The 26,080-nt window shown below is 31.9% G+C and overlaps 3 protein-coding genes across 6 annotated transcripts; all 3 read right to left on the bottom strand.

The window, feature by feature from the left end:
• Nucleotides 1-5,370: 5,370 nt before the first annotated feature.
• Nucleotides 5,371-13,104, bottom strand: LOC146533331 (facilitated trehalose transporter Tret1-like). Of its 2 annotated transcripts, XM_085194871.1 has the most exons (7): nt 12,932-13,100; nt 10,246-10,475; nt 9,728-10,051; nt 8,836-8,968; nt 6,716-6,939; nt 6,218-6,412; nt 5,372-6,100 (listed from the first exon to the last, which is right to left on the bottom strand). In XM_085194871.1, exons 1-7 carry the CDS (start codon nt 13,026-13,028, stop codon nt 5,855-5,857), a joined length of 1,449 nt encoding a protein of 482 aa, XP_085050997.1. In that variant the 5' UTR covers nt 13,029-13,100; the 3' UTR covers nt 5,372-5,854. The 2 variants fall into 2 exon arrangements, with proteins under 2 accessions (XP_085050998.1, XP_085050997.1); XM_085194872.1 differs by lacking the exon at nt 6,218-6,412 and having other exon boundaries at nt 5,371-6,100; nt 12,932-13,104.
• Nucleotides 13,105-16,129: 3,025 nt separating this feature from the next.
• Nucleotides 16,130-22,328, bottom strand: LOC146533330 (facilitated trehalose transporter Tret1-like). Of its 3 annotated transcripts, XM_085194740.1 has the most exons (9): nt 22,218-22,328; nt 20,338-20,506; nt 20,123-20,246; nt 19,784-20,013; nt 18,720-19,043; nt 18,236-18,368; nt 17,502-17,725; nt 17,066-17,260; nt 16,130-16,573 (listed from the first exon to the last, which is right to left on the bottom strand). In XM_085194740.1, the coding sequence occupies exons 3-9, from the start codon at nt 20,184-20,186 to the stop codon at nt 16,334-16,336; spliced, it is 1,410 nt and encodes a 469-aa protein (XP_085050866.1). In that variant the 5' UTR covers nt 20,187-20,246; nt 20,338-20,506; nt 22,218-22,328; the 3' UTR covers nt 16,130-16,333. The 3 variants fall into 3 exon arrangements, with proteins under 3 accessions (XP_085050866.1, XP_085050867.1, XP_085050868.1); XM_085194741.1 differs by lacking the exon at nt 20,338-20,506; XM_085194742.1 differs by lacking the exons at nt 20,123-20,246; nt 20,338-20,506 and having other exon boundaries at nt 22,218-22,327.
• A 2,002-nt stretch (nt 22,329-24,330) lies between these two features.
• Nucleotides 24,331-25,573, bottom strand: LOC146533329 (facilitated trehalose transporter Tret1-like). The gene is made up of 3 exons (XM_085195295.1): nt 25,412-25,573; nt 24,965-25,123; nt 24,331-24,570 (listed from the first exon to the last, which is right to left on the bottom strand). Exons 1-3 carry the CDS (start codon nt 25,571-25,573, stop codon nt 24,331-24,333), a joined length of 561 nt encoding a protein of 186 aa, XP_085051421.1.
• Between the last annotated feature and the right edge of the window lie 507 nt (nt 25,574-26,080).

Here is a 26,080-nt window from a genome sequence, read left to right as displayed (position 1 = left end):
TACAAACCGATAGAATTATTGAATTAAAAAGAGAAGTAGAAATTAAATTAGCTAATAGTAATCCTTTAACAACAAATATTACAGAGTCGAATTCTGCTAGCAGTCAAACAAATCAAATAAGTAATTCTGTATATCTACAAAGAAATTTACAACCCGTTGAATTACTAGACCAACATTGTATAAATAGACACAATTTAATAGAAAAACAACTACATTATATTGAAGAAGAATTTAATAATGCTCTTATTAAATTTAACAATACAAATCCTGAAACCAGACCTTATATACCTAAACAAAAATCATCGCGTAAATTTTCTCAAATTGTTAGTTTCTTAAATAGCAAAATACTTCCAAAACATGTAAATAACGAATTAGATTTCAATGCTCTTCATAACATTATATATACCGCTGCCTACACTGCATCTCTGTGTAATGGAACAAAATTCAGTTTTATTGATAATTATCGAATTCGTAACAGCAAGCCATCGTGGCAAAGAAGACTCGAAAGTAGAGTAGACAAATATAGATTACAAATAGGTAGACTTACGCAATATATATCAGGAAATAGGAGCCGTAAAATATTAAAAACTGTAGAAGAAATAAAAACACAATATAAAACTCATTCACATCACGAAGAACCTAATACAGAATTACCACATTTCTTAGACACACTAAAACAACAATTAAATGCAACTTCGAACAGACTTAGAAGATATTTGACATGTACAAAACGGAAGCAACAAAATAATACATTCGTTAATAACGAAAAACATTTTTATAGAACTCTATCTAGCACAAACCAAAATACCACAACACAATTACTAGAAAATCCAACGCAAAATAATTTGCAACAATACTGGGCCAATATTTGGGAAAATTCAATAGAACATAATACAGACGCAGAATGGTTAAAAAAAATACCTGACGTAGAAGTAAATGTAATGAAATTCAATGATATATCCATAGAAACATTCAATCAAATCATCCAGCGAACACACAATTGGAAGGCTCCGGGAACCGATAATATACACAACTACTGGTACAAAAAGATAACATGCACTCATTCAATTCTTCTTAAACACATAAACCAGTTCATACAATCACCTTGCACACTACCTTTATTTGTAACAAACGGAATAACGTATATGCTACCGAAAGGCTTAGATCGCACAAACCCAGCTAACTATAGGCCAATAACATGCCTCCAAACAATATATAAAATTATCACTGCGTGTATTACTGACATAATTTATAAACATATCGATCAAAATAACATATTAGCTGAACAACAGAAAGGCTGTAGGAAAAATAGTCAGGGGTGTAAAGAGCAGCTTACTATAGACGCAGTAGTTATGAAACAAGCACATAATAAAAATATTAATACAATGTATATAGACTACAGAAAAGCATTTGATTCAGTTCCACACAGTTGGTTACTATATATTTTAAAAAAGTACAAGATTCACCCCATTCTAATAACATTTTTAAGCTCCGTTATGCTCTCTAGTTACCCTCTCTCTGAATTGCTTAATAATACCAATACAGGATTTAAACTAAAACATAATAACACATATCATATAATTTCACATTTAATGTACATGGACGACATCAAACTATACGCCAGTAATAATAAAGAACTAAAAATACTAGCCGACCTCACACAATCCTTCTCTACAGACATACGCATGGAATTTGGAATCGAAAAATGCAAGGTACATTCAATTAAACGTGGCAAATCACAACAAAATACATATATACTTAACACTGGTGAACAAATTGAATCAATGGACGAAAATAGCACGTATAAATACCTTGGATTTCAACAAGCTAAGCAAATACAACAAAAACAAACCAAGATAGAACTAACCAATAAATTTAAATTTCGTTTGAATTACATTTTAAGATCACAATTAAACTCCCGTAATATTATAAAAGCCATCAACACGTACGCAATACCGATCCTTACTTACTCTTTTGCTATAATAAACTGGTCTCAAACTGATTTATCGAATCTTCAACGTATAATAAATACACACATGACTACACATAGGAAACATCACCCTAAATCATGTATCCAGCGTCTAACTATATCACGTCTGGATGGAGGACGAGGTCTCATTGATATTCGTAACCTACATAATAATCTAGTGACTAAATTCCGAAATTACTTTTACGCTAAGGCTGAAATTAGTGAACTACACAAATTCATAGTTAATATAGATAATAAATATACACCACTTAAACGATAGAAATATACAACTAAATCAAACTTTGATAACTAAGCAGCAAAAAATAGAAGCATGGTCTTTAAAGTCACTACACGGTAGACATCTAGCCGATCTTAGCCAAACTCACGTCGACAAAGTTGCGTCGAACGAATGGCTACGACGGGGAGATCTCTTCCCAGAGACGGAAGCCTTCATGATGGCTATTCAGGACCAAGTAATAGACACTAGGAACTATCAAAAACACATCATAAAAAGACCAAATATGGTAAACGATTTATGCAGAAGATGCTATTCTAGTCCTGAAACAATCCAACACATTACCGGAGCGTGTAAAACCATAGTACAAACCGATTACAAACATAGACATGATCAGGTCGCTGCAATTATTCATCAACACCTAGCATTTAAACATTCTCTCATCACACAAGCACAAAAAACTCCCTATTACAAATATTCACCTCAGGCTATCTTAGAATCTACAAATTTTAAGCTGTATTGGGATCGTACAATCATCACAGATAAAACCGTACACTACAATAGACCGGATATTTTACTTCATGATAAAGTTAAAAATTCTGTATACTTGATAGACGTAGCCATTCCAAATACACACAATCTTGCATCCACTTTTTCAAACAAAATAGATAAGTATACAGATTTAACCATAGAGCTCAAAAGTCAATGGAAAGTCCAATCCGTCACTACAGTACCAATAGTTCTTTCAACAACCGGAGTAGTACCTCATACGCTACACACGAGTCTGGAAACTTTGGGTATTCACCGGTTAAGTTATATTCTTTTGCAGAAAGCCGCAATCTTAAATACATGCCGTATAGTTAGGAAGTTTTTATCATCAAATAATTAACTTATTATCAGAATTCCTTACTAGTAATAATAATTATTGCTGAAAATCTCCACCCAAATATTGCTTGGCTATATGCTCGCAATTTTTGGTTAACGTACCCCAATGATTTGGGAGAACAAAAATGGTAAAACTATAATAATAATAATAATAAACTTAAAATATATAAGATAAATCCATCTATTGTAATTTTTTTACAAAATGCCATGGCGGAATGGAGAACTACGCTGCATTTATCAGTCGGAAATAACAAAGTTATGACTGACGAAATTTATATTGAAAATGGTATTTTTCAGGGAGATTCTCTTAGCCCGTTATGGTTTTGCCTCGCCTTAAATCCCCTATCTCATCTTCTGAACGCTATGTCATCATGCGGATATAAATTAAATAATGATACTGCTATCACACATTTGATGTATATGGATGATATTAAAATTTTTGCAAAGACTAAGAAAGGTCTTCAAACTCTCCTCAAAATTACTACTCAATTTAGTCAGGATATAAATATGTCTTTTGGGGTAGATAAATGTAAAATAATTCATAATAATAGAGGCAAAATCGACAGTAAAGTTAATAACGAAGAAAATATTTCATTTAATTTAATGGAGTCAGGTGATACATATAAATACCTAGGAGTACATCAATCTAATAGTATAAATCATATTCAAATAAAAAAAACAGTTAAATATGGAATTCAGTAAACGATTAAATGCAATATGTAAAAGGCAACTTCATTCAAAAAATCTTTTTAAGGCAATAAACACTTACGCTATCCCAGTTTTAACATACACCTTTGGAGTAATAAAATGGACTCAAACTGACATCAAACGGCTTCAGATAAAAACAAGAACAACTTTAACTAAATATAATTATTTACATCCAAAATCAGCAATAGAGAGAACCAATATTAAAAGAATAAAAGGCGGTAGAGGACTAATAAATCTGGAAGTGTTATGGGAAGGACAGGTCAAGAACCTTAGAGATTTCTTTTACACAAAATCAGAAAGCACTTTACATTCTGCAATAATAGATTTAGATGATAATTTCACTCCACTTAATTTAAAAAATAGATCAATTTCATCCAAACCACTTCAAGACCATGTAGAACAACAATTCAATAATTGGCGTAAAAAAGAACTGCATGGTCGACACCTTCATGACTTGGAACAGGTGCATATTGACTCGGAGGCTTCGAACAAATGGCTAAAATTAGGTTCTTTGTTCCCAGAAACCGAAGGTTTTATGATCGCCATCCAAGATCAAATCATAGCAACAAAAAATTATAGAAAATTCATTGTCAGGGATCGTAATATACAAAATGATAAATGTAGAAAATGTCATAGACAACCGGAAACTATTCAGCATATAACTAGCGCTTGTTCTTCCTTAGCACAGACAGATTATACTCATAGACACAATCAAGTTGTACAAATTGTGCATCAAAAGTTGGCAATAATAAATAAGTTAATACAAGATAAGCCCCACCCATACTATCAATACGTACCAAAACCTGTGTTGGAGAGCCCCAATTGCAGATGTACTATGATAGAGCAATTCTAACTGACAAAACAATACACTACAATAGACCTGATATAACATTTATAGACAAAATAAATAAACAAACATATTTGATAGATATCACAATTCCGAATACCCATAATCTGCAAAAATCTATAACAGAAAAAATTAATAAATACACCGAATTAAAAGAAGAAGTTACAAGAATATGGAAAATGAACAAAGTATATATTGTACCATTGGTGCTTTCCAGCACAGGAGTTATACCAAAAAGTCTTTTACATTATTTAGAGCAGATAAAATTACCTATAAACATATACATAACTATGCAAAAAGCCGCAATCCTTAATACTTGTCGCATTGTCAGGAAGTTTTTACAGGAAGACATTACTTCCCAACCAATTCCAGGAAATGGACCACACTTGGCTTGAAGCTCGTGGGGTTCATATTAACCGAAATTATATTTCGAGAAAAAATATATATAAAATAATAATAATAAATAATAATAATAATAAACAATAAATAAATAAAAAATAATAATAATAATTGCAATCAAAATAATCAACTTATATAAAACATTTAAATAAATAACAAATGATAAAATCTAGAAACTTAAGCCTTACTTCTATTATTTAGAATCAGAACTATATGTCCGGGATATTGTGAGAAAAGTAGGATATGTATATTCTATTCTACCACAATGCTTCCTCGTCTTATTATTTTTTTAATTAAAAGGGTAATAAAAAAGTCATTTTATAAAAAAACATTTTTATTTATACTTTAAAGTAGGTTTTATAATATTTTGTTATAATAAATGCATATAATATATATATGTTAAGTATATCATTTACTAGCGACCCAAAACACACAACATTAAACATTGACTTTAAGCTCATACCCACTTTGGATATTTCACAAAAGTAAGTAACCTACTTAATACCAGGTTATCTCAGCTAAAACTAATAATAAGACAATTTAATAAATTTATAATTATTTCACTAAAGTATGAGTTATTTTAACTTAAATACGCTACGTCAGTTATTTCTTAGTTCAGTCGTTGATACGTTGTCATATTAATATTAACATATTAATTTCTCGACAGTAAAGATTTAGTTTTATTTTAAAATTTATTTTATTATAAAATTTTCTAATAAAATATAATAATATCTAATATTACTATCTAATTTCATTGAGTCAATAAACTTTCCTATTATTAATTCTAGCACTAATATTATACTCCATTACATTATATTGGATTTGAATCAACATTTTCTTTCTTTTTCACGTTCTTAAATATTTCTTCCTCAGTTTTCCCCTTTGTTTCTAACAAGAAGAATATTATAAATATAACTGAACATAAATTCACTGTTCCATACAAAATAAATGGAGCAAACTCGCCTAAAGTATTTGATATAGGCGTGTAGGTGCTTTGCGCTATGAAGGTAGTAAACCATGCGTACGTTACTACCACGCCCATTACTTTAGCTCGTATCTGAAAAATTAAATAAAATTTTATTTTTTCCCTCAGTCCCTCTCAGGTCTCCCTCAGGTCTGGTTATCCAGAAGAAGACGAAAGAAGACGAGAAGAAACGCAATTGACTATACTAACTTGAAAATTAAACATCTCAGTCATTATTATAAAGGATAAAGGCGACACTCCACCGCTACACATAGCTACTGATACTATAAGCGCAATGAGGGGCAGCCATGAAGGGACATTACCATATTCCTTTTGTATAACTATCATTATAGCCAATGAATACATAGCTATCGACGTTAGACCATATGCTACTATTAGAAGTGGCTGAAAAATAGATATATTATAAGAAATCATAATATTTAGGTAATTGTAGTTTAACAGCACTGTGTCAGAATGTAAACGTGACAGTCTAGGTTCAATTCCAGTTGAAGGTAATATTTTGTATTCATTTCTTCGCTATAATAAACAGAAAGAAAAGCGGCGTTGAGTTTCACCGCTCAACACGCAATGTCTTAAAAATTTGATTGTAAACAGAGAACGGAGTGTATCAACATTATGTTCCCTCTGCTTACCCTGTTACGGGCGGGGTACAGCATTAAGCTAAAAAAATAAAAAATAATATATTACCCTCCTCCCGCATCTCTCAACGATTGTTGTCAAGCCCAGAGACGCTACGACCATCACAATAGGGAAGCTGAGCGACTGGATCTCAGGACTGATATCAAACTTTATTCCAGTAGAAGTCAGCATTTTGGAGGCAAATGTCACTATCACAAAGGCTCCGTTTACTTCGTAAAATGTGAAAAGAAACATGATGAGGATGAAGCCACGACGCCACGAACTGTTCTTCACTGTGTAAGTTTAAGCGATTGTTTAGAACAAAATATTAAAGAAACTTACTAAAAGAAGCCGGTCGTGGCACAGTGCGTTTGTGCCCCCAAAGTGTCTCCAAAATTCGGCGGAAATTGGAAAACAGAATATCTTACACTAGTTCCCTCTGCCAACCCTGCTGTGTGCGGGATACAGCGTGAAGATGATTAAACCAAAAAAGTAGAGTGATTTCTCTATCGTTATGTACCATGACTAGTTAATAAATCCGGTTACGTCTACATGGTCACGTGTTTAATTTTTTTAGGTTCACACTGTTTCCCGCACGTAGAATAGGCAGAGGGAACCTGAGACCCTAGTGGTAGTGGTCTCGACGTTTATCGTGATTCCTTGAATGTCAACGGTTGAAAACTTTAATATTGATAGTAAGGTTATCTAGGTAGGATAGGTATCTAATAATTACTAGAGAGGGAGCCAAATTAAGCCACACTTTCGTTTCGCTGAAACACATAAACGTTCCCGTTGACAAACACTCAACCCCGAAAAGTACCTACTACTAGGACAATGAGGTACATGAAATAGTACTTAAGTTTCATAAATTATTAAGCTATTTTTTTTATATTTTCTTGGGAACAAATTAAAAATAACGTTATCCATCGCCAGGCACTTAGCATAATACCCTTTCAGAAGACAGCTCTAAACTCTAAAAAAAAATACAAACGCCTACGTATATAATATAGCAAATTCATAAAAAGAATAATTTATGAATTATTTTTCAGCCCATCTTGACGTTTGACTGCAAAAGCTACTGTATGTGTTGGATCCCCACTCTAGGAAATGAAGCATTTTCATTTCTTCACTCAAATCGCAGCGTTGAGTTCCGCAACTCAACACTCAATGCTTCTAGAATTCGGCGGAAAATGGGGAACGGAGTGTCTTAGCGCCAGGTTCCCTCTGCCTACAGCGTGAAACCGATTTTATTATTAATTATTTTTAATTATTTATATAAAGAAATTTGGTATTTGCCCCCAAAAATCTTGTTTGAAGGCGCTTATAGTTCATCAGCAATTGTGGGTGTTTACTGGCAGAGAGTTAAAATCATGCTAGGTAAGTATCCGGCAATGGATAACGTCATTTCTAATATTATTTCGAAAGAAAATATAAAAACATAAAGCTTTATAATTTAACGAAAGTAAGATACTTTTTTTGCACCTCTTTACAATTCAATGAACTCCAAAATATAAATACAGCATAAAGACAATAATAATATGTGAACGCAGCAGCTGACGACGACAAGTCAGCGCTTCGATTAACGAGGTCGGCGAATAAATAAACTGTCGTTCGATTTAGTTTATATGCATATATTATGGATATTATTTTTATTACTTTATATTTTCTGTTTTTTTAATTTTTCTTCAAAGAGGGAGCCAGAGGGGAGTCCCCTTATATTGTAGGGGATTGAACGATAAGTATGAAAGTAAGTAATCCTAATTTAGGATTACTTACTTTCATCAGTCATCAGTCATCAGTTTCATCAGTCGCTAAGAACTCGATTGAAAAATAATTTTAATAATTGTTTTGTAGCATATAAATATGAAATACATTTTTAATAAGTGAATTTAGCCCACAAATTTATTTTCGTGCAAAAATCAAAAAATAACTAAAGTTTTTACAGATTCCATCAATTTAAGGCCATGAAAACGGTTTATAATAAACGTTATGGTTACGGGACAGATATTTTATTCCCGTTCTGTTACATAAAGCACGGCGTTGATTTCTACTACTCAACATGCGATACCTAAAAAATCTGGCGGAAAGTGGGCAACGACGTTGTCTGAATACAAACTTCCCTCTGCCTTCCCTCATGTACAGGAAAAAGAGTGAACCTTAGGTATATATGTATATATAACAAACCTTACATATGTTCATGAAAGTTATATTCGGCAGTGATTTGAAACGAATCTCTTCTTTTATCATATCATCAACTATTTTTAGCACTATTTCATCGTCCTTGTCCAAGCCTCTGAGAGATGCCACCGTTTCCTTTGCTTTCTGATAAAATTATATATTTTAAATGATTTTTTATTGAAAATCATTAATGATTCATTAAAGTTTTATTTGTAAAAATTTCAAACTTCTATATATAGACGGGCGAAGTATCTTAATATTAGGTTCACTCTGCCTACGCTGCTGTGTGCGGGATACAGCGTGAAGCTGATTTAATATTTTTATTTTAAGAATGCCTTATAAAAACTTGTTCAACGTTTTGAGTCCAAATTTCACCAAAAAAATTGCGGTCAACGTCTACTAGAAAATATACATAAGTCCTCAAAAGCAGCATTCATTAAATATCGGTCACAAATATTAAATCTCATAAATTAAATCGATAAGATTTATACCTACTCGGTTTCTTTACTCTACGACAGTTTCTTGCTATTAACATATTTATACTACAAAGACTCTTTGAATGAATTAAAGAGCATTGTTTAAATGTTTTTAGTAAAATAAATATACTTTATTATATATTTTAATTTTTCTTTTATAAACTTTGTTCCCCACTTTTCGCTCGATTAATGAGTGGAGAGTCTTTTTTGGGGAGAAGTGAGTCTTTGTCTTGTAACCAGAGCGAAGAAACGAAAGTAATTCAATTTTCCAAACTAAAATCGAACCCAAAACTGTCGCGTTTATAGCCAGAAAAAATATAGCATTGAACGATTGTTGCCACTGCCTGATATTCTAAAATATGATACGTTTTTATACTTTACCTACTGAAGGCCAGTAAGTGTAAGACTAACAATCTTGTATACTTACATCAATTTTCTCCTGTTTCACTAAAAAAGCTGGTGATTCAGGAGCTTTGATCATCGCGATAATAGTAAATATCGGTACGACCGTCACCATAATGATCACAGTTTTATACTCCAAATATGCCCCAATTAGGTACATTAAGAAAATGCCCGTAGTGTGCATGAGGATTGGGAAGGTTCCCAAGATACCAGTTAAGTCCTCTTGACTTATTTCCTTCACGTACATTGGTATAATGTTGAAACAACCACCTGCTGCTAGACCAGCTGTCACTCTTGCTACAATGAGCATAGCTGGAGAAGTGTAGGATAGACGAATTATCCATGAAACCTGGAAGAGTGGTTTTTTAAGGAATTATAAATCACATTAAATTTAAAAAATACTTTTGCGAGCACTTTTGAATCATCTAATGAACATAAAATAAAGTCAAAATTCTGCCATACAATACACAAAACTTCTTTAGGCAAAAATTAGATAAGCATTCAATGTAAAAAACAAGACTTTAAATCTAAAGTAAAACTAACCGCTTCCAAAAACGCAATAATAATAACACCAATCTTCCTTCCATGATTATCAGCGATATATGAATACGTAATCGTCCCAAATATAGCTGTCATACTTAGAACACTTGCTGTCCACGATATTTGACTATCAGATAGCGGATATCCAGCTGGCGAAGCTTCTGATTGAAGTAGAGACGTTATTGGTGAAATCCATCCGCTGTCCAAGCCGTACACCAACAATGTGCAATTCGCTTGATGAAAAGTAATGTTACTGTTAATTCGATTATTGCGGGATCGATTCCCAATCGGGGGAATGAGTTTATTTAATTAATTATTTTAATTAATTATAAGTTATTTTTCTATCTATGAATTTAGACCAATTTTGTATTTTAAAAATCATAAAATCTTTCTTCTCCTTAAAATTAATTAAATAATATTATATCTTTATACTATATTTTTTCTTGTTTTATACAAATAAAAACTATGTAGGCACAAAAATTATCAACGGTATTTTAAATGGTTTGACCTCGAGATCCTATTCGACCGGTCTATGATTTCAGGTTTCATTGTTTATAATTCAAATGTCGCCAAATAGAACAAATTGAAGAGGCCCTATTTTATACGGATTATCTTATTATTACGCGCAGTCCTCGCTATTCGCTAAGTATCGAAAGAAAATTGAGAGTTAAGACACTCCTACCCTCATTTTGGAAAGTTGAATTTTAATAATAGTTTTAATAATACCAAAACATAAACGCAAATACCCAAAACTATTTACTATATGAATTGTTATTTTTAAAGTGTTTTTTTCGAATATTTTTTTTATATTTTAGCTCTGGTAGACAAGAAGAAGAAGAGTTGTACCACTCAACAGGTAATATCGTGAAAATTTGGCGGAAAGGCGGAAACGTAGATTATAGCACTAGAAGATATAATATATTTTTATCAGTTTTAGACTCTGTCCCAAATATAACAAGGTAAATGCAAAACTTAGTGCTAAAACACTCGGCACAATTATGTTATGTATTTAAAAAAAAAAATTACACTATACTCTATTTATTTTAGTCACGTACATTAATGTACAAATAAATGTTTAAAATCCATACCTATATTATAAATTCGAAAGTAACTCTGTCTGTCTGTCAGTCTGTCTGTCTTTTACGCAATCAGGGCCAAACAGCTTATTTAATTGTGATAAAATACTCATATAGAGATACTTGAGGGTCGCGGGATGAACATAGGATACTTTTTTTTCTCATATTTGTAATATTGTCGATATAAACCAATATATTAAAATAATTATTAATTTGACATGCAATTTATTCCGCCATGTTAATAACAACCGTCCTTGCTAAGCAACGGCTTGCAAAGTTTGTTGTTAGAAAACGTCACCCAAAATGAACTTGCTTAACGCATCTCTCTATTGAAAACTGAAAATAATTTCATAAATATATTTAATAAATATTCGTATAGTTTAAGCGGGCGTAGCCGCGTCCGGGTCCACTAGTTTACTATAAACTAAGAATGAAAATGTTGATTGCTCAATAAATTCCCCTAAAAAGTAATTAATTTACATAATTATCTTTTTATCAATAAATACTATTACTAGACCTAAAAATAACTTTATCTATTATTACAATTTTCACTTTTTTTAGCTTTACGCTGTATAGCGCATGGCAGGGAAAAGATCCTGGGAACCTGGAGTTAAAACATTCCTTTCCCATTGAGACGCTTCCGTTCCTCATTTTTCTGTGGTTTTAATAATTTTAATTTTTTACATAATATGGAAACTAAAAAACCAGTCATCTTAGATGATATACAAAAGACCTGGATACGAGTCCCGCTGCGTGCAAATTTTATTGACTCGTTAAAAATGTTTAAAATGATTATTCAATTAAAATTAAGTTACTTAATCTCAGTAAAACCTTCGTTATTTTTGTTACTTTGTCATTACAATTTTCTTTTGATTCTTGCGGCTGTTAGTTTGTATCTAGTGTTTGTCTGTACTGCAATTGTTATAGTTACAATATCTACTCATGGGAATTAATATCAATAACTTAATTATTTTATTTTCAAGTCCTAGAAGTTTCTCTGCATTCTACCATTAAAAGTGGAGACATAAATACCTTCACACTCATATGCCAGAAAATACGTAAAAAAATAACATTCTTGCCAAATTTTAATTTTATTTTTTTATTGAGTAGTGAAGCGATACGATGACAACAAAGTTTATAAATAAATATTTTTTCCGTATTTCGTCTGGTTAAAAAAAAATATTTTGTTTAGTTCAGCTGCCGACAACTAACGTGGAATATTTACATAGGTATATTTAAAAATAAACGGCAAGTGACGCATGGAGTGATCACCAGGCTGACAGATGCGTGATACAAAAAATGCGTGAAAGTGTAAAAAAATATTTATGAAAATAATTATTAATATACCTTTAAGTATTTAATTTGTGGCGTTGAGTACCGCCACTCTACACGCATTACCTCGAGGATGGCCGAATGTGGTAAACGGTAGAATTTTAATTGAAACGGTGTGTCTTAACACTAGGTTCCCAGGTTCCCCCTTCCTACTCTAATATCTGCGTGATGTCTCAAAAACGGTGTGTGGCATACTAGGTTCCCTATGTCTAACTATGGGACAAAAGATGAGATGCTACATTTATTATTGTTAATTACAAGCTTTTTTTAAATAAACATACCCAACAAAGCAAAAATCCATTGTAAGTAAGTATGCCCACGTTTTTTCGACTTCGGCGAATCCTTATCACTTGCACCCATGATATTTGAAACTATCATTTTTATATAACGTCTATACGTGCACAAGGTTGAGATTTAGAGCACGCACTGAGAATAAGAAATTATAGACGCAAAAGTATACGAGTATGCCAAATTTTTACTATGTTATATCGCTGTTATAGAGCAGTTTTGTGTTTAACTGTGTATGTGAGAATGTGAGAATAGTGAGTTGCGAATTATAACCAAGAAAATATTATTTTTTCAGCTTTTCTGTGAATGGAGGCATTCCATATTGAGTGGTGGAGTTCAAATTCGCGCTTTGCTTGGAGCCAAAACGAAGTAATGAAAATTTTAAATGTTTCACTAATCTGAGTGGGAATCGAACCTACAATCTGTCACGTTTACCCACGCTTATTACACAAAAATTGCCTCTGTGCCACGACTGACCTCAAGAAGAATATTGCAATATGTCTATAAAAATAATATTTAAATAATGTCTTCGTTTATTGTAGTTCTACTACACTAATATTATTATGAAGCAGAAAAAAAAAATATTAAAAGGCTAATCTTCGATATTGCCTTTAAAATTATAATGTTAAAAAATAAATAAATAATAAGAAAATTATATTGCTATTATGAATTAATTGTTGTTATTGTTATTTTGTAATAAATAATACAAAATTAGTTACCTAATAAATAATTGTAAAGATCTAGCGAGTGAAACACCGAACGGGACACTAGTCTATATATATAAAAGGACTTGTCCTCACTGACTGAGGTAAGACGCACGCACAGCCGTAACCGCTAATGGACAAAAGTAATTTGGACAAAAGTTTACTTTCGTAATCTGGACATCCACTAAGAAGGGATTTTGAAAAATTTTTACCCTAAAGGGCTGAAATAGGGGTTCAAAGTTTGTATGGAAAAAAAATTAAATCGGCACCGATTTTTATAAAATTTGAAATTTAGATTTTTAAAAGTATTTAATTGAATACGTGTTTCATGGTTTATTAGAATTCTCCCCCTAAGGGTGCAAATAAGGGGTTGAAAGTTTGTATAGAATTTTTTTTAAATCGGCACCAATTTTTATAAAATTTGAAATTCAGACTCTTAAAAGTATTTATTGAACACATGTTTCATGGTTTTCTAGAATTCTTCCCCAAAGAGTGCAAATAAGGGGTTGAAAGTTTGTATGGAAAAATCTTTAAAACGCCACTGATTATTATAAAATTTTTAATTTAGACTCTTAAAAATATTTCATTGAACATAAGTTTCGTGGTTTATTTTAATTCATCCCCTAAGGGTGCAAATAAGGGGTTGAAAGTTTGTATTAAATTTTTTTTAAATCGCCGCCGATTTTTATTTGAAATTTAGACTCTTAAAAATATTTCATTGAACACATGTTTCGTGGTTTATTAGAATTCACCCCTAATTACGCAAGCGAAGCTGCGCGCGTCCGCTAGTATAATATAAAATATCCGTTTATTGTAGTTCTATACTAATATTATTATGAAGCAGAAAAAAATGTTTATTAGAAGGCGCTAATCTTCGATATTGCCTTTAAAATTATATTGTTAAAAAATTAATAAATAATAATAAAATTATATTGTTATTATGAATTAATTGTTCTTATTGTTATTTTGTAATAAATAATACAAAATTAGTTAATGAATAATTGTAAAGATCTCGCGAGTGAAACCGCGAGCAGAACACTAGTGTCATCATAAATTTAAAAGTTCTTTTGACCATAGTACACTCTGCCTCACGACACGTCGCGACGTGTCAGTTGTCTCAGAACATTTATTCTTAGTATTTATTTACATAATTGTTCAATTGGCATGATTGAATAGGACTAGTTACAATACAACTCGTCATATATAACTTTAGATTTAAAGTGTAGGTATATTGATGATACTCTTCTATCAGACATTGTGTATTTAAAATTAGGTAAAACCTTAATTTTAGCAGAGTAGGCAGAAGGAACGTAATGTTAAAACACTCCGTTCTCCACGCACAGTGCAGTTTTCGAAACATTGTGTGTTATGGAACTCAGCGCTGTGCTATCTTCTTATTATAGCGAAAAAATATAATAACTTTGATCCTGAACTGAGAATCGAACTCACGAACATTACGCTTATATGACGACCCTATATCTCTCCGCAACGACAGACATTGGTCACTCGCTTCTTTCGATGCTTTCGTCTATTTATGTATTTATTCGAGCTAAAACTCTGCCTAATGATAAATTTGGTCAGTTTATTCAAACCTCCAATCGACATTAACAAAATAAATGAATCTATTGAATGTAATGCAGGATAGCTGCCAACTAATGTAATAGATTGTACCATTGATTTTGAAAAGAGCAACTGTTGAGTTTCTTGCCGGCTCCTCTCAGCAGAACTGTCTTCCGAACCGGTGGTAGCTTTTTGTTCATATGTTCATTCGACGATTCAAAAGTGCTTATAATAATTGCCTATTTGAATAAAGAATATTTTGAATTTGAATTTGAATTTAAAATAGATTTTATATATAGATATGTACGTCAGATAAGTGTGAGACAGTGTAAATAAGTTTTTTTTTTGTATTTTTTTCTAATAACTTGACCATAAATAAAAAAGTACGTTAATTCCATTAATCTTATTAATAAAAATATAATACGCATATTATAAACAAAGCTTTTAAAAAATAATAAGTAAAATGACAGTATTCATGCGATGATTAATAAAGTATTTATTGCTTAGACATACTCTATATACATACTTGATATAAAAAATAATGTGTTTATTTTAAAATAAAAGATATAATTCTCTTTACATCTCTTATGTATATTCACTTTGAATTTAATTTGAAATTTATTCTATGTTACAAAAGCTTGTAAGTATTGCACTATAGTAGATTCAATTGAACTATAATAAGAAAAATTAAATATGTAATCCAATATTCTAATATATATATATATATTTAAATATATTATATAGATTTACATTAGGAAAGCAGAATCAAACATTCATACTATTTATGTTACCTAGTTTTTACATTCATTATAACATGTAAATTGCAAAGTAAGTCAAAATTTTGTTTTCCGAAAATAAAGAAATTATCACTCTTTTTTTAAGCATTTGTCAACTATAATACAAAGCTTTTCAATAAGATGAAGAAACCAGAAAAATTTAAAGGTTTGATATTTTTTTATTCTTAATTTACTGGTACCTATATAATAATAGCATAATCTTACATTCTATTATTTATTTTCCTAATTTGTGCATTGTAAAAATTCAAATCAAATAAACTTGAATCAAATAGTGATCAACTACAAAAAGACGTATAAATAATATAAGTAATAAGTACATTTATACAAATTTCGCTTAAGCATTATCTAATTTTCTCTCTCCCCTAATATCTCTATATATTTCATATTCAGTTTTGCCCTTTGTCTCTGTTAAGAAAAACATTACGAAAATCGCTCCGGCGAAGTTAAAACAACCGTATAAAGCGAATGGTGCGAATTCTCCAAGAGTGGTAGCCATTGACGTGTAGGTACTTTGTGCTATGAACAGGAGAAGCCAAGCGTAAGTAAATATAACAGTGATCATTGTAGCTCGTATCTGAAAAATAAACGTTTTTCTCTATATAAATTGATTCAGGTGAACGTATTGTAGTAGTTCTTTGAAATGTGAAGGTTACAGTTAAAAATGTAAGGCAAAAACAGTGCATTCTACATTTTAAAAGATTACTCTTAAATCAATTTACAAAAGACTTTGATATAATAAAAAAAAATCTAGTACTCCCCAATTAGCATTCACTGCTCTTCAATTTTCGCCATTTTCTTGTAAAATATTATCTGCTGAATGGTATCTAAATATGACTTCGTTTAAACTACACTAATAACATTAATTATACACTAAAATATTCCCCCAAATGAAACTAACAACCCAGATTTAGTTCAATAAACGCTACAACTATGATACTTGACCGTGACCATCATGCATGATGAGGAGCGAGGATCAGTACCTCGAACTTGCGACCCAGGTGTAGCTCGTCTCCATCTTCCAAGCTACTCTTTACCTAATTAAATTACTGAAAATAGTTATACGTACTTGGAAATTAAACATTTCAGTTAAAATAATTATTGAGAGTGGTGAGACTCCTCCACTGAACATAGCGACGCCTAACATCAGTGCACACACTGGTAACCACACAGGCACGTTGCCAAATTGTCTTTGGACTATGATGATTACCACCATTCCAAACATGCAGAGAGCTGTAATGGCGAATGCTCCGATGAGAAGAGGCTATGAAAATAATATAATGTATGAGTAGAAATATTTTATTTTTATGTTTTTCATATATTTTAGCATTGATCAGTACTTTATATAGAAAAGAAAATGACGCAGAAAAGGGAATGAAAAGTATGGATACAAAAAAATGGTCGAAAAATCGTTGGAAAGTGGACAACGGAGTGTTTTCTTATTAGGTCCCTCTGCCTACCCTCCTATATGCGGGAGACAGCGTAAACTAAAAAACCTTTCTTACCTTTCTTCCACATCGTTCAACACAAGAAGTCAATAAAACGGAGGCCATCAGCATCACGATAGGAATACTTAGTGTCTGGACTTCAGGACTTATGTCAAATTCGATACCAGTAGATGTTATCATTTTTGTAGCAAAAGTCAAAACAACAAGAGCACCATTCATTTCAAAACATGTGAAAAGTATCATTATAAGAATGAAGCCGTGTCGCCATAATTTGTTTTTTACTGAAAAATCAAAAAACATTAATTATTATTATTATTAATTAGATTGATCGACCTCAAGCCGTCGTGACTCAGGAGCACAAGCGTGTAATTGTAATGGCGAAGGTTGTGAGTTCGATTCCAACTCGGGAGAATAAAATATTTAATATTTTCATTTCTTCACTATGGTATCGAGGACTTCCACCACTCAACACACAATTCTTAAATTTGAAAGTAGCAAATGGGAGAATTCAAAGCCCATTTATGTCGGAGGAAGAATTACTTTGAAATACTTGCTCATATATTATCAAGAATCTTTATAATTACTTTATTAATTTCGCATTCCCTAGTTTAGCGAAAACTAGGGAATGAAATGTCTTAATACGATTTATTACTCGGCTATAGTTGGTAGAAAAATTGAAGTTAAATTAAATCATACAAATCTTGCAAGGTAAACATCACATGGTAACAATCCAAACTGACTGCAAAAATATTGTATTTTAGTACCCATTCACAATTGAAAGCTACACGTACATATATTTTGTAACGTAATTGTTGGAAGTGATTTGAAACGGACTTCTTCTTTGATCAGGTCATCCACAATTTTTGCCACAACGTCATCGTTTTTGTCTAATCCTCTTAATAAAGCAACAGTTTTTTGGGCTGTCTGTAAAAATATAAATCATTTAAAAATATAACTTATATCAATTCCAATGCCTAGCGCACGGCGAAATGTGAAGCAAAAACTAGACTATTAGATAACGTAGATACAATAACGTATACCTTTGATTCTGTGTCTTTTTTGGTACAGAACAGTCATAAAAAAAATTAACTTAACTAAAACTTTATTAAATTTTATTGATAAAAAAGAAATAAACTATAAGTTTAATTTTCTGTATTAGACTGTAGAGAAGACTGCTATTAAACTGAAACGGAAACTAGTAGCGAGCTTAAATTCTTTCTAGATTACATGTATACTTCAAGAGAAGTATCAGGTAAGTATACCTGCAATACTTACATCAATATCATCTTTTTTCACTAAGAAAGCAGGTGACTCGGGTGCGTTGATCATTGCGATCATTGTTACAACAGGCACTACAGTAGTAACAATATTTACTGTATTATATTTCAAATATGCTCCCATAAGATACATTAAAAATGTTCCAAATGAATTCATAACCATAGGTAAAGTCCCCAACATTCCAATCAAATCTTCTTGACATATCTCTCTCATGTAGATAGGTATGATTGTAAAACAACCAGCAGCTCCCAAAGCGGCGATTATTCTCGCGATAAGGAGAATAACGAAGGATGAATTAAATATACGGATTATCCAGGAAATCTGAAATAGAGACAATTATATATTTTTATACTTTATGTTTGTGCATGTGCATGATGTTAATGTTTGTGGCATGTTGGCCATTCAATTTTTTTAGTACTGTTATTTGATTTTATGAACTAAATTGAATACACACTACACAAATCTACGCCTTTGCTTTATAATTACATTTATAATAAGTATTAAATAGTATTTAATATTTCCATGCATCTATCATCTATTTAAATTACACATCTACACCGTTTTTTTCTCATCCTTTTCGTATTTTCCGATATTATTAAACCTAGATATACCGCCTCATTTACTTGTTCTCATTCTTCTATCTTTCCATTGCATCATCTTACATACGGAATGCAACGGCTTTCTCTGTTTCTTTCAAATACCAAAACCTTTGTAATAATCAGACTTACAGTACCCTGGACGCTCTAATTCAATTTTGTGCTATAAGATCTGTAGTAAAATTATAGTATGTTATAACTCTAAACACGACGATTGTAGGTTCCACGCGGGGTAATGAATTATTTTCATTACCTCCTTCTAGTAATAAGACAAAGCGCGCGCTTGAGATCCGCAATATTATGTAAAAATTAGGCAAAATTGTACTCTTTTCACACAAGAGAATAAAAAGATTATTATTAGTTTATCTTTTTTACATAATAGTTTCCCCTAGTCTATTGAAGGCTACAGCATGACGCTGAAAAAAAGAATACTGCAAAATTATCAAACATACAACAATCACTTACTGCTTCCAAAAGTGCTATGATGATGATACCAACTTTTCTACCAAATCTGTCAGCTATATATGAATACATGATTCCGACCACTATTGCTGTCACACTCATCGTGCTTGCCAGCCACGAGAGCTGGTAGTCAGACAATGGGTAACCAGCAGGGGAATAATTTGATTGTAGCAAAGAAGAAAATGGAGAAATCCATCCACATTCCATGCCATAAACGATCAATGTTCCATTTGCTTGAAAAATATATTACATATTAAAATAAGAAATGAATTACAAGAGAGAATATTACATAGGGAGAATAACCAAAGAACGTAGTGATATAAACACAATAACAAATCTTACCCAAAAGAGCATAAATCCATTGAAAGTAAGTATGTCCTTTCATTTCTGCACGTTCTGTATTCATTTTTAAGCTAACCGCTCGTGCGTTAACAAAACTATTACTGCTAACATTGAGATTATCTGTCTATATATACAATAATAATTAAACAAATTGATAGTAAAAATTTTATTATGACGAGTGTACAAATATTATCTGCAAAACTTGAACTACTTACATTATATTATAAAAGTTAATCTTATTTTTATTTTTTTAGCTTCACGTTTTGTCCCATATGACGGGGTATATACTCGTAAAGAGAGTCTAATGCTAAGACACTCCGCTTTTCCGCTTTCCGCATTACATCTAGACACTGTGTTCTGAGTGTGGAACTTCTTCTTATTAACCTAGTAATATATTAAAGATTATTACGGATTCACCTCATCTCAATTTATTTAAACCTAAAAAATTAATTACCTATTTGCAAGTATGGGATAATTCCAAACCGAATACCGGTTTGGAATTATCTCATCGGACTACATTCAGACATTACAAACAATTATATGAAAAAAAAATAAAAACAACAAATAAAGTAAAGCAAACAATCAAATACACTCTGAATGCCATGTTTAAGATCAAAAACCTGAAGAAGCTACCCACTAACCAGTGGCGTAGCTAGGGGGGTGCGAGCGGTGCGGTCGCACCGGGCATCAACAGGAAAAGGGCATCAAAGTCGACGATTAGTGTGTGTTTTCTTTGTTTTTTAGACTTTATACCATTTTAAAGGGCATCAAGTCCTTTAAGCCGCACCGGGCATCAAAATAAAAGGGGCATCAAAGTCGACAATCACTTTGTCTTTTTTTAGAACTCAACGTCGATGATTTCGTTTTTTTTTTTTTTTTTAGAAGTCATCAACAGGAAAGGGGCATCATGTCCCCCGAGCCGCACCGGGCAGCAAATACCCTAGCTACGCCACTGCCACTAACCACTAACTTTACTAACAATACTATAAAGTAATCTATTTCAAATAAATACTGTTATAAGAAAATTATTATCTTTATCTTTACATTATTTTTATACATTTGGACATGGTGGAAGAAGTGACCGCTGCGTTCCTGTCGTTGCGATCTACGATGCGTTTTGTCGTTGCCCCCGTCGCGTTCCGAATTAACATTTTGACCGCGTCATCTTTGCCTTCGGTCTAGTACTTTAGTAATTCCATTGGGCTTCAGTTTCACAACAGGTTTTGATTTATGAAGACTTAGCGGTTTGCGGTAAAGCATTTTGAAGAGGTTAGCTCGGGTTATATAAAGTAACTGATTTATATCTCCAATTAAAATAATTTCCTCAGCTAAGTAGATTCTGTCTGCCTAAAGCTTCGTCGACTATCAAGCAGTTATACATGTCTAATTCTTCTTACATTAAATTTAATTAAATTGGTACGAAACATTTGATGCACGAGGTCGGCTTGTACTTGACTTTTTTAAAGTTCTTATTAGGTGTAATTTGATAGTTACTTAATGATCAATTTAAAACAAATTTCTGTTATAATCGAGTTCGCGTTATCTTCACTTTAAATTGGCCTTTTTAAAATGAACGTTACATTAAGTACTTATTCAAATAGTTCTAAATGAGAAGGAAAGTTAACCAAAAAATTACTAATAATTATTTTTTTTAGCTTCATGCTGTAACCCACATGTGAAGTGGGAGGCAAAAGGAACTCAGCGTTCATATTTTCCCAATTTTCAAGACCTAACGGCGGGAGAGTGAAATAAAAGAAATAAAAAGGAATTAAAATATTTATTCCGTATTTTACTTTTATTCATTGTTTGAATAAAAATCGTAAGGACCAATCGTCTTCCAAAAAACACAAACATGTGGATACTTACAGTGCATTTAATTGCGAGCGTTATAATTACTTCTTCACCAATAGCGTGCATGTAGCAAGGGCAAGCAGGCAGGCAAGGCAGGGACAGCGTAGTGTTAAGACACTTCACTTTCCACTTTCCACCGAATTCTGGAGGCATTGCGTGTTGAGTAAGGTAGACATTGTTATAATATAGTTTTTTTAAGCTTATTTTCTTAATAGCTTAATGAGTTTAGTAAATGAGAACGTACCTACTATAGCAAATGTCCACTATTTTCCACCAACTTTAAGAAGTTTTATCTACATGTGTTTGTATACAAGTAGATTGTTATAATGACACGTGCACTCGCCACACCTTCACCTTACTCACTAATTGTAATTTTATATAATTGAAACTCGTAGCAGATCATATATTTGTCAAATTCGAACTTCTTTTTTTACATCGTTACACTTTTCGCAGCATACCAGGGTTTTATTTGTGACATATTTTATATTTTTAGTTTTTATAGTTATAAAACTAAAATATATAATAACTAAAGTTATTTTTTGTCCAAAACTTGATTTATCCTAAGTTTTATACTAAGAAGCCTGAGTCGAAGACAAAAGACTGCTCTGTACACCAAATGATATAATATTGATATTAGGAAGCGCAGCTATAAGTCTTTTGATATATTTAACCCATTAAAAACCTTCTGAAGTGGGGCTTGAAGTGACAAGTCTCCTTTCTCAGTATTTATTAAATCTAGTCTAGACTAAATATTTATTACACAAAAACAATTTTAAAATTAAATACTGAGTAATTACTCAATAAAACAATTGATTGATTTCTCGATATATGGCGTTTCGAGCGTGCCAGTTGAGCACAATTCATTTCGCCAATGTCACGAAATAAAACAATTCTAACAAACAAAAATATAGCACTGCATTAAAATGTCACAACCAGCCCCCGTGTTCAAATCAAACATTTGCTCGATATAACTTCATTGCATTATGTAGCATTTGAATTTTTTTAACGCTCTTATATATTTCTTCTTCAGTTTTTCCTTTTGTTTCTACTAAGAAGAATAGCACATAAAATACTCCAAGAAGGTTTAGAACTCCGTACATAACGAAAGGCGCAAATTTTCCTAAGGCATTAGCCATCGGCATGTATGTACTTTGTGATACGAAAGTTACAAGCCAAGAGTATGTTACCACGACTCCCACCATCCTAGCTCGGATCTGAAACAAAATAAGAAAGATCATTTTTAAAAATTATTAAATTATATATTATAAAAACAAGTCCAATAGTTCATTAAGACTAATAGTCAAGGACCCATTTAAAATATTAGAGAATACATTTTGATGAATTTGGCGCAAAATACCACATTAGGTAATTTTTGTTTAGTAGTTGTAAAAAAAATCGTGCTAAATTATAATTAAAAGTAAGACCCAGCAGCACAGCGTCTAACTGTGAACGTATCGGTGAATGAATTATTTTCGTTTCTTCACCAATACACTACTTAAAGAAATACATATTTGAAGATCCATAGGAAGTGTTCTCTAGATTTAATTACACGGTAATTTACTCACAAAATGCGACAAAAACGACACTTAAACGCTTAAAAGCCTAGGTTTTCCGTGCTTTAAAGGAGAATAGACGTGGGTATTTGATATTAATCTCGTAATTTCATATTGAAGAAATACATTCATTTTCTATTTCTTTATACCTACAGTTATTGTACTTATGCACTGCCTATTATGCAGACATATTATTAAAATAGTCCAAATGATGTTACTCACAGCAACTTTTCCCTGTTTCATTAAAATATTTTAGCTTCTGCATATAAAATTTGTGATAGGTTTTATTAAAAACTTATTGGTATTAAATAAGCATAGGATAAGATTTACTCCATAGACAGTATCTTAACACTGTTGGATTTGACTACTCTGCTATAAGCTGAAAATTTTAATTTCGATAAGAAATTAATGTCGTGTATTTTTTTATCGAAATTAACACCACTTTTTACCATTAGACATCATTAGTTAGATTAATTTAATTTAGCAGATTAAATTAGCATACAAATACATAATAGATACACCTTGAAGTCATGTTATAATGAAATGCAAAACAATATAAGTATTTAATTTTATTCAATAATTTAAAAATTTGATGTGAGGCTTAAAGTAACACGTCTCTTTTCTCACAATTTTTATAATCATTTTTGTCTAACGTAATCGTTTGTTACGTGAAAACTATTTTAAAATTAAATACTGCTCAGATAAAAAATAATTAAAAAAAACACTTTATAAAAAATACTAGTAGCTCCGACCTCCTTCCTCTGCCATTAAACTCAAATATTTATTCGAGTTTTATAGCATCATTCATGATGTTAAAACATTCGAATTTATTTTAACGTTCTTATATATTTCTTCTTCAGTTTTTCCTTTAGTTTCTACTAAGAAGAAGAATACATAGAATATTCCCATAAGGTTTAGAACTCCGTACATGACGAAAGGTGTAAATTCTCCTAAGGCATTAGCCATCGGTATATAAGTACTTTGTGACACAAAAGTTACAAGCCAAGCATATGTTACCACGAGTCCCATCATCCTAGCTCGGATCTGAAATAAGAAAAGAAATATATTTAGAAACGTATTAAATTATGAAAAAAGCAGACAATTGAAGCACATAAGACACTTGTTGCTTACTATTTGTAAAGAAATCGGGTTTAAATTTAAAATTGACGCAGCAGCAAAACGCCTGACTGAAACGTGACGGTTGTGGGTTTTTCCAATTGGGGGATTGAATTGTGTTCATTGCTTCACTCTGGTTCACCGAAATAGAGCACGGAATTGAGTTCCGTCACTAGACAAGCAATAAAAGTGGTAAACGGAGTGTTTTAATACTAGGTTTGTTCTTCCTTCATACTTCACCGTGAGGCTAAAAACAATTTGAAAAATTAAATGATGTTATACTTGCTTGGAAATTAAATAGCTCTGTCAAAACAATAAAGACCAAAGGGGAAACGCCACCCGTGCACATTGCTACTGTCACTATCAAGGCAGCAACTGGCATCCATGTCGGTACATTACCGTACTGCTTTTGAACTATAATTATTACCGCCATTGATAACATAGCTAGTGCTGTAATGGCAAATGCGCACATAAGAAGAGGCTGAAAATAAATAATATATAAATTATGTCTATTCACTACGAACATTAAAGAATTATATAATTAACCATAACATTCTATAAAACGAAGTGCATAGTTAAATAAGAAAGATGAAGTTGAGTTCAGAAATTTAACGCCGAAACTTGTCTTGTAACTAATAGTTTAAAATTGCTCACACCTCTCAGTGGGAATTGAACTCACAACCGCCAGTTCACAGACAGATGCTAATATTTCCTTCGTTAATTAGCTTATTTTTTTCTTCAAGCAGTACTTTAGTATGTAACATCTCACCTTCCTCCCAAACCTTTCAACACATGACGCTAGTCCAATTGAAGCAGTGATCATGACAATGGGGAAACCTAAAGATTGAACCTTTGGACTGATGACGTAATCCATCCCGGTGGAGGCGAGCATGGTAGTAGCAAAAGTTAATATAGCAAACCCACCGTTCATCTCATAGAAGGTAAATAGCAGAATGATGAGTTTTAAGCCATGCCGCCAGCAATTGTTTTGTACTAAAATAAAAAAATTAAAATACAAATTACAAAATTACGCTGTATCCCGCACACAGCAGGGTAGGCAGAGGGAACCTAGTGTTAAGACACACTTAAGACAAAAGATAATAAAAAAATTAAAACTATGCAGCGTGGTAGACCTAGGGCACCTAATTAAAATATATTTCTTTCCCCATTCAGTTTAGAGATATTGTAAATTGAATGGAGCGCTTTGTGTAGCTTTCAGACCAAGAAAAGAAAAATAACTTATTAGGGACAATCTAATCCACGGAGGCCACGTCGTTGCCTCACGATGGCCTCAAATATATTAACAACTAACCATATTATAATTAAATTCCTATTTGGAAAGAAAAATAAAATGAGGAAAAATCTAATATTAAACTTTTACTTACATATGTTCAAATATGTAATTACATTCAAAGATTTAAAATGTATTTCCTGGTCC

Source organism: Heliconius melpomene, chromosome 12 (assembly GCF_056956725.1).
Source record: "Heliconius melpomene rosina isolate 202511_hmr_F chromosome 12, ASM5695672v1, whole genome shotgun sequence".
In the NCBI taxonomy this organism is placed as follows: domain Eukaryota; kingdom Metazoa; phylum Arthropoda; class Insecta; order Lepidoptera; family Nymphalidae; genus Heliconius; species Heliconius melpomene.
Note: the sequence above shows the minus strand (reverse complement) of the source record. Positions and strands in the feature narration are given on the sequence as shown.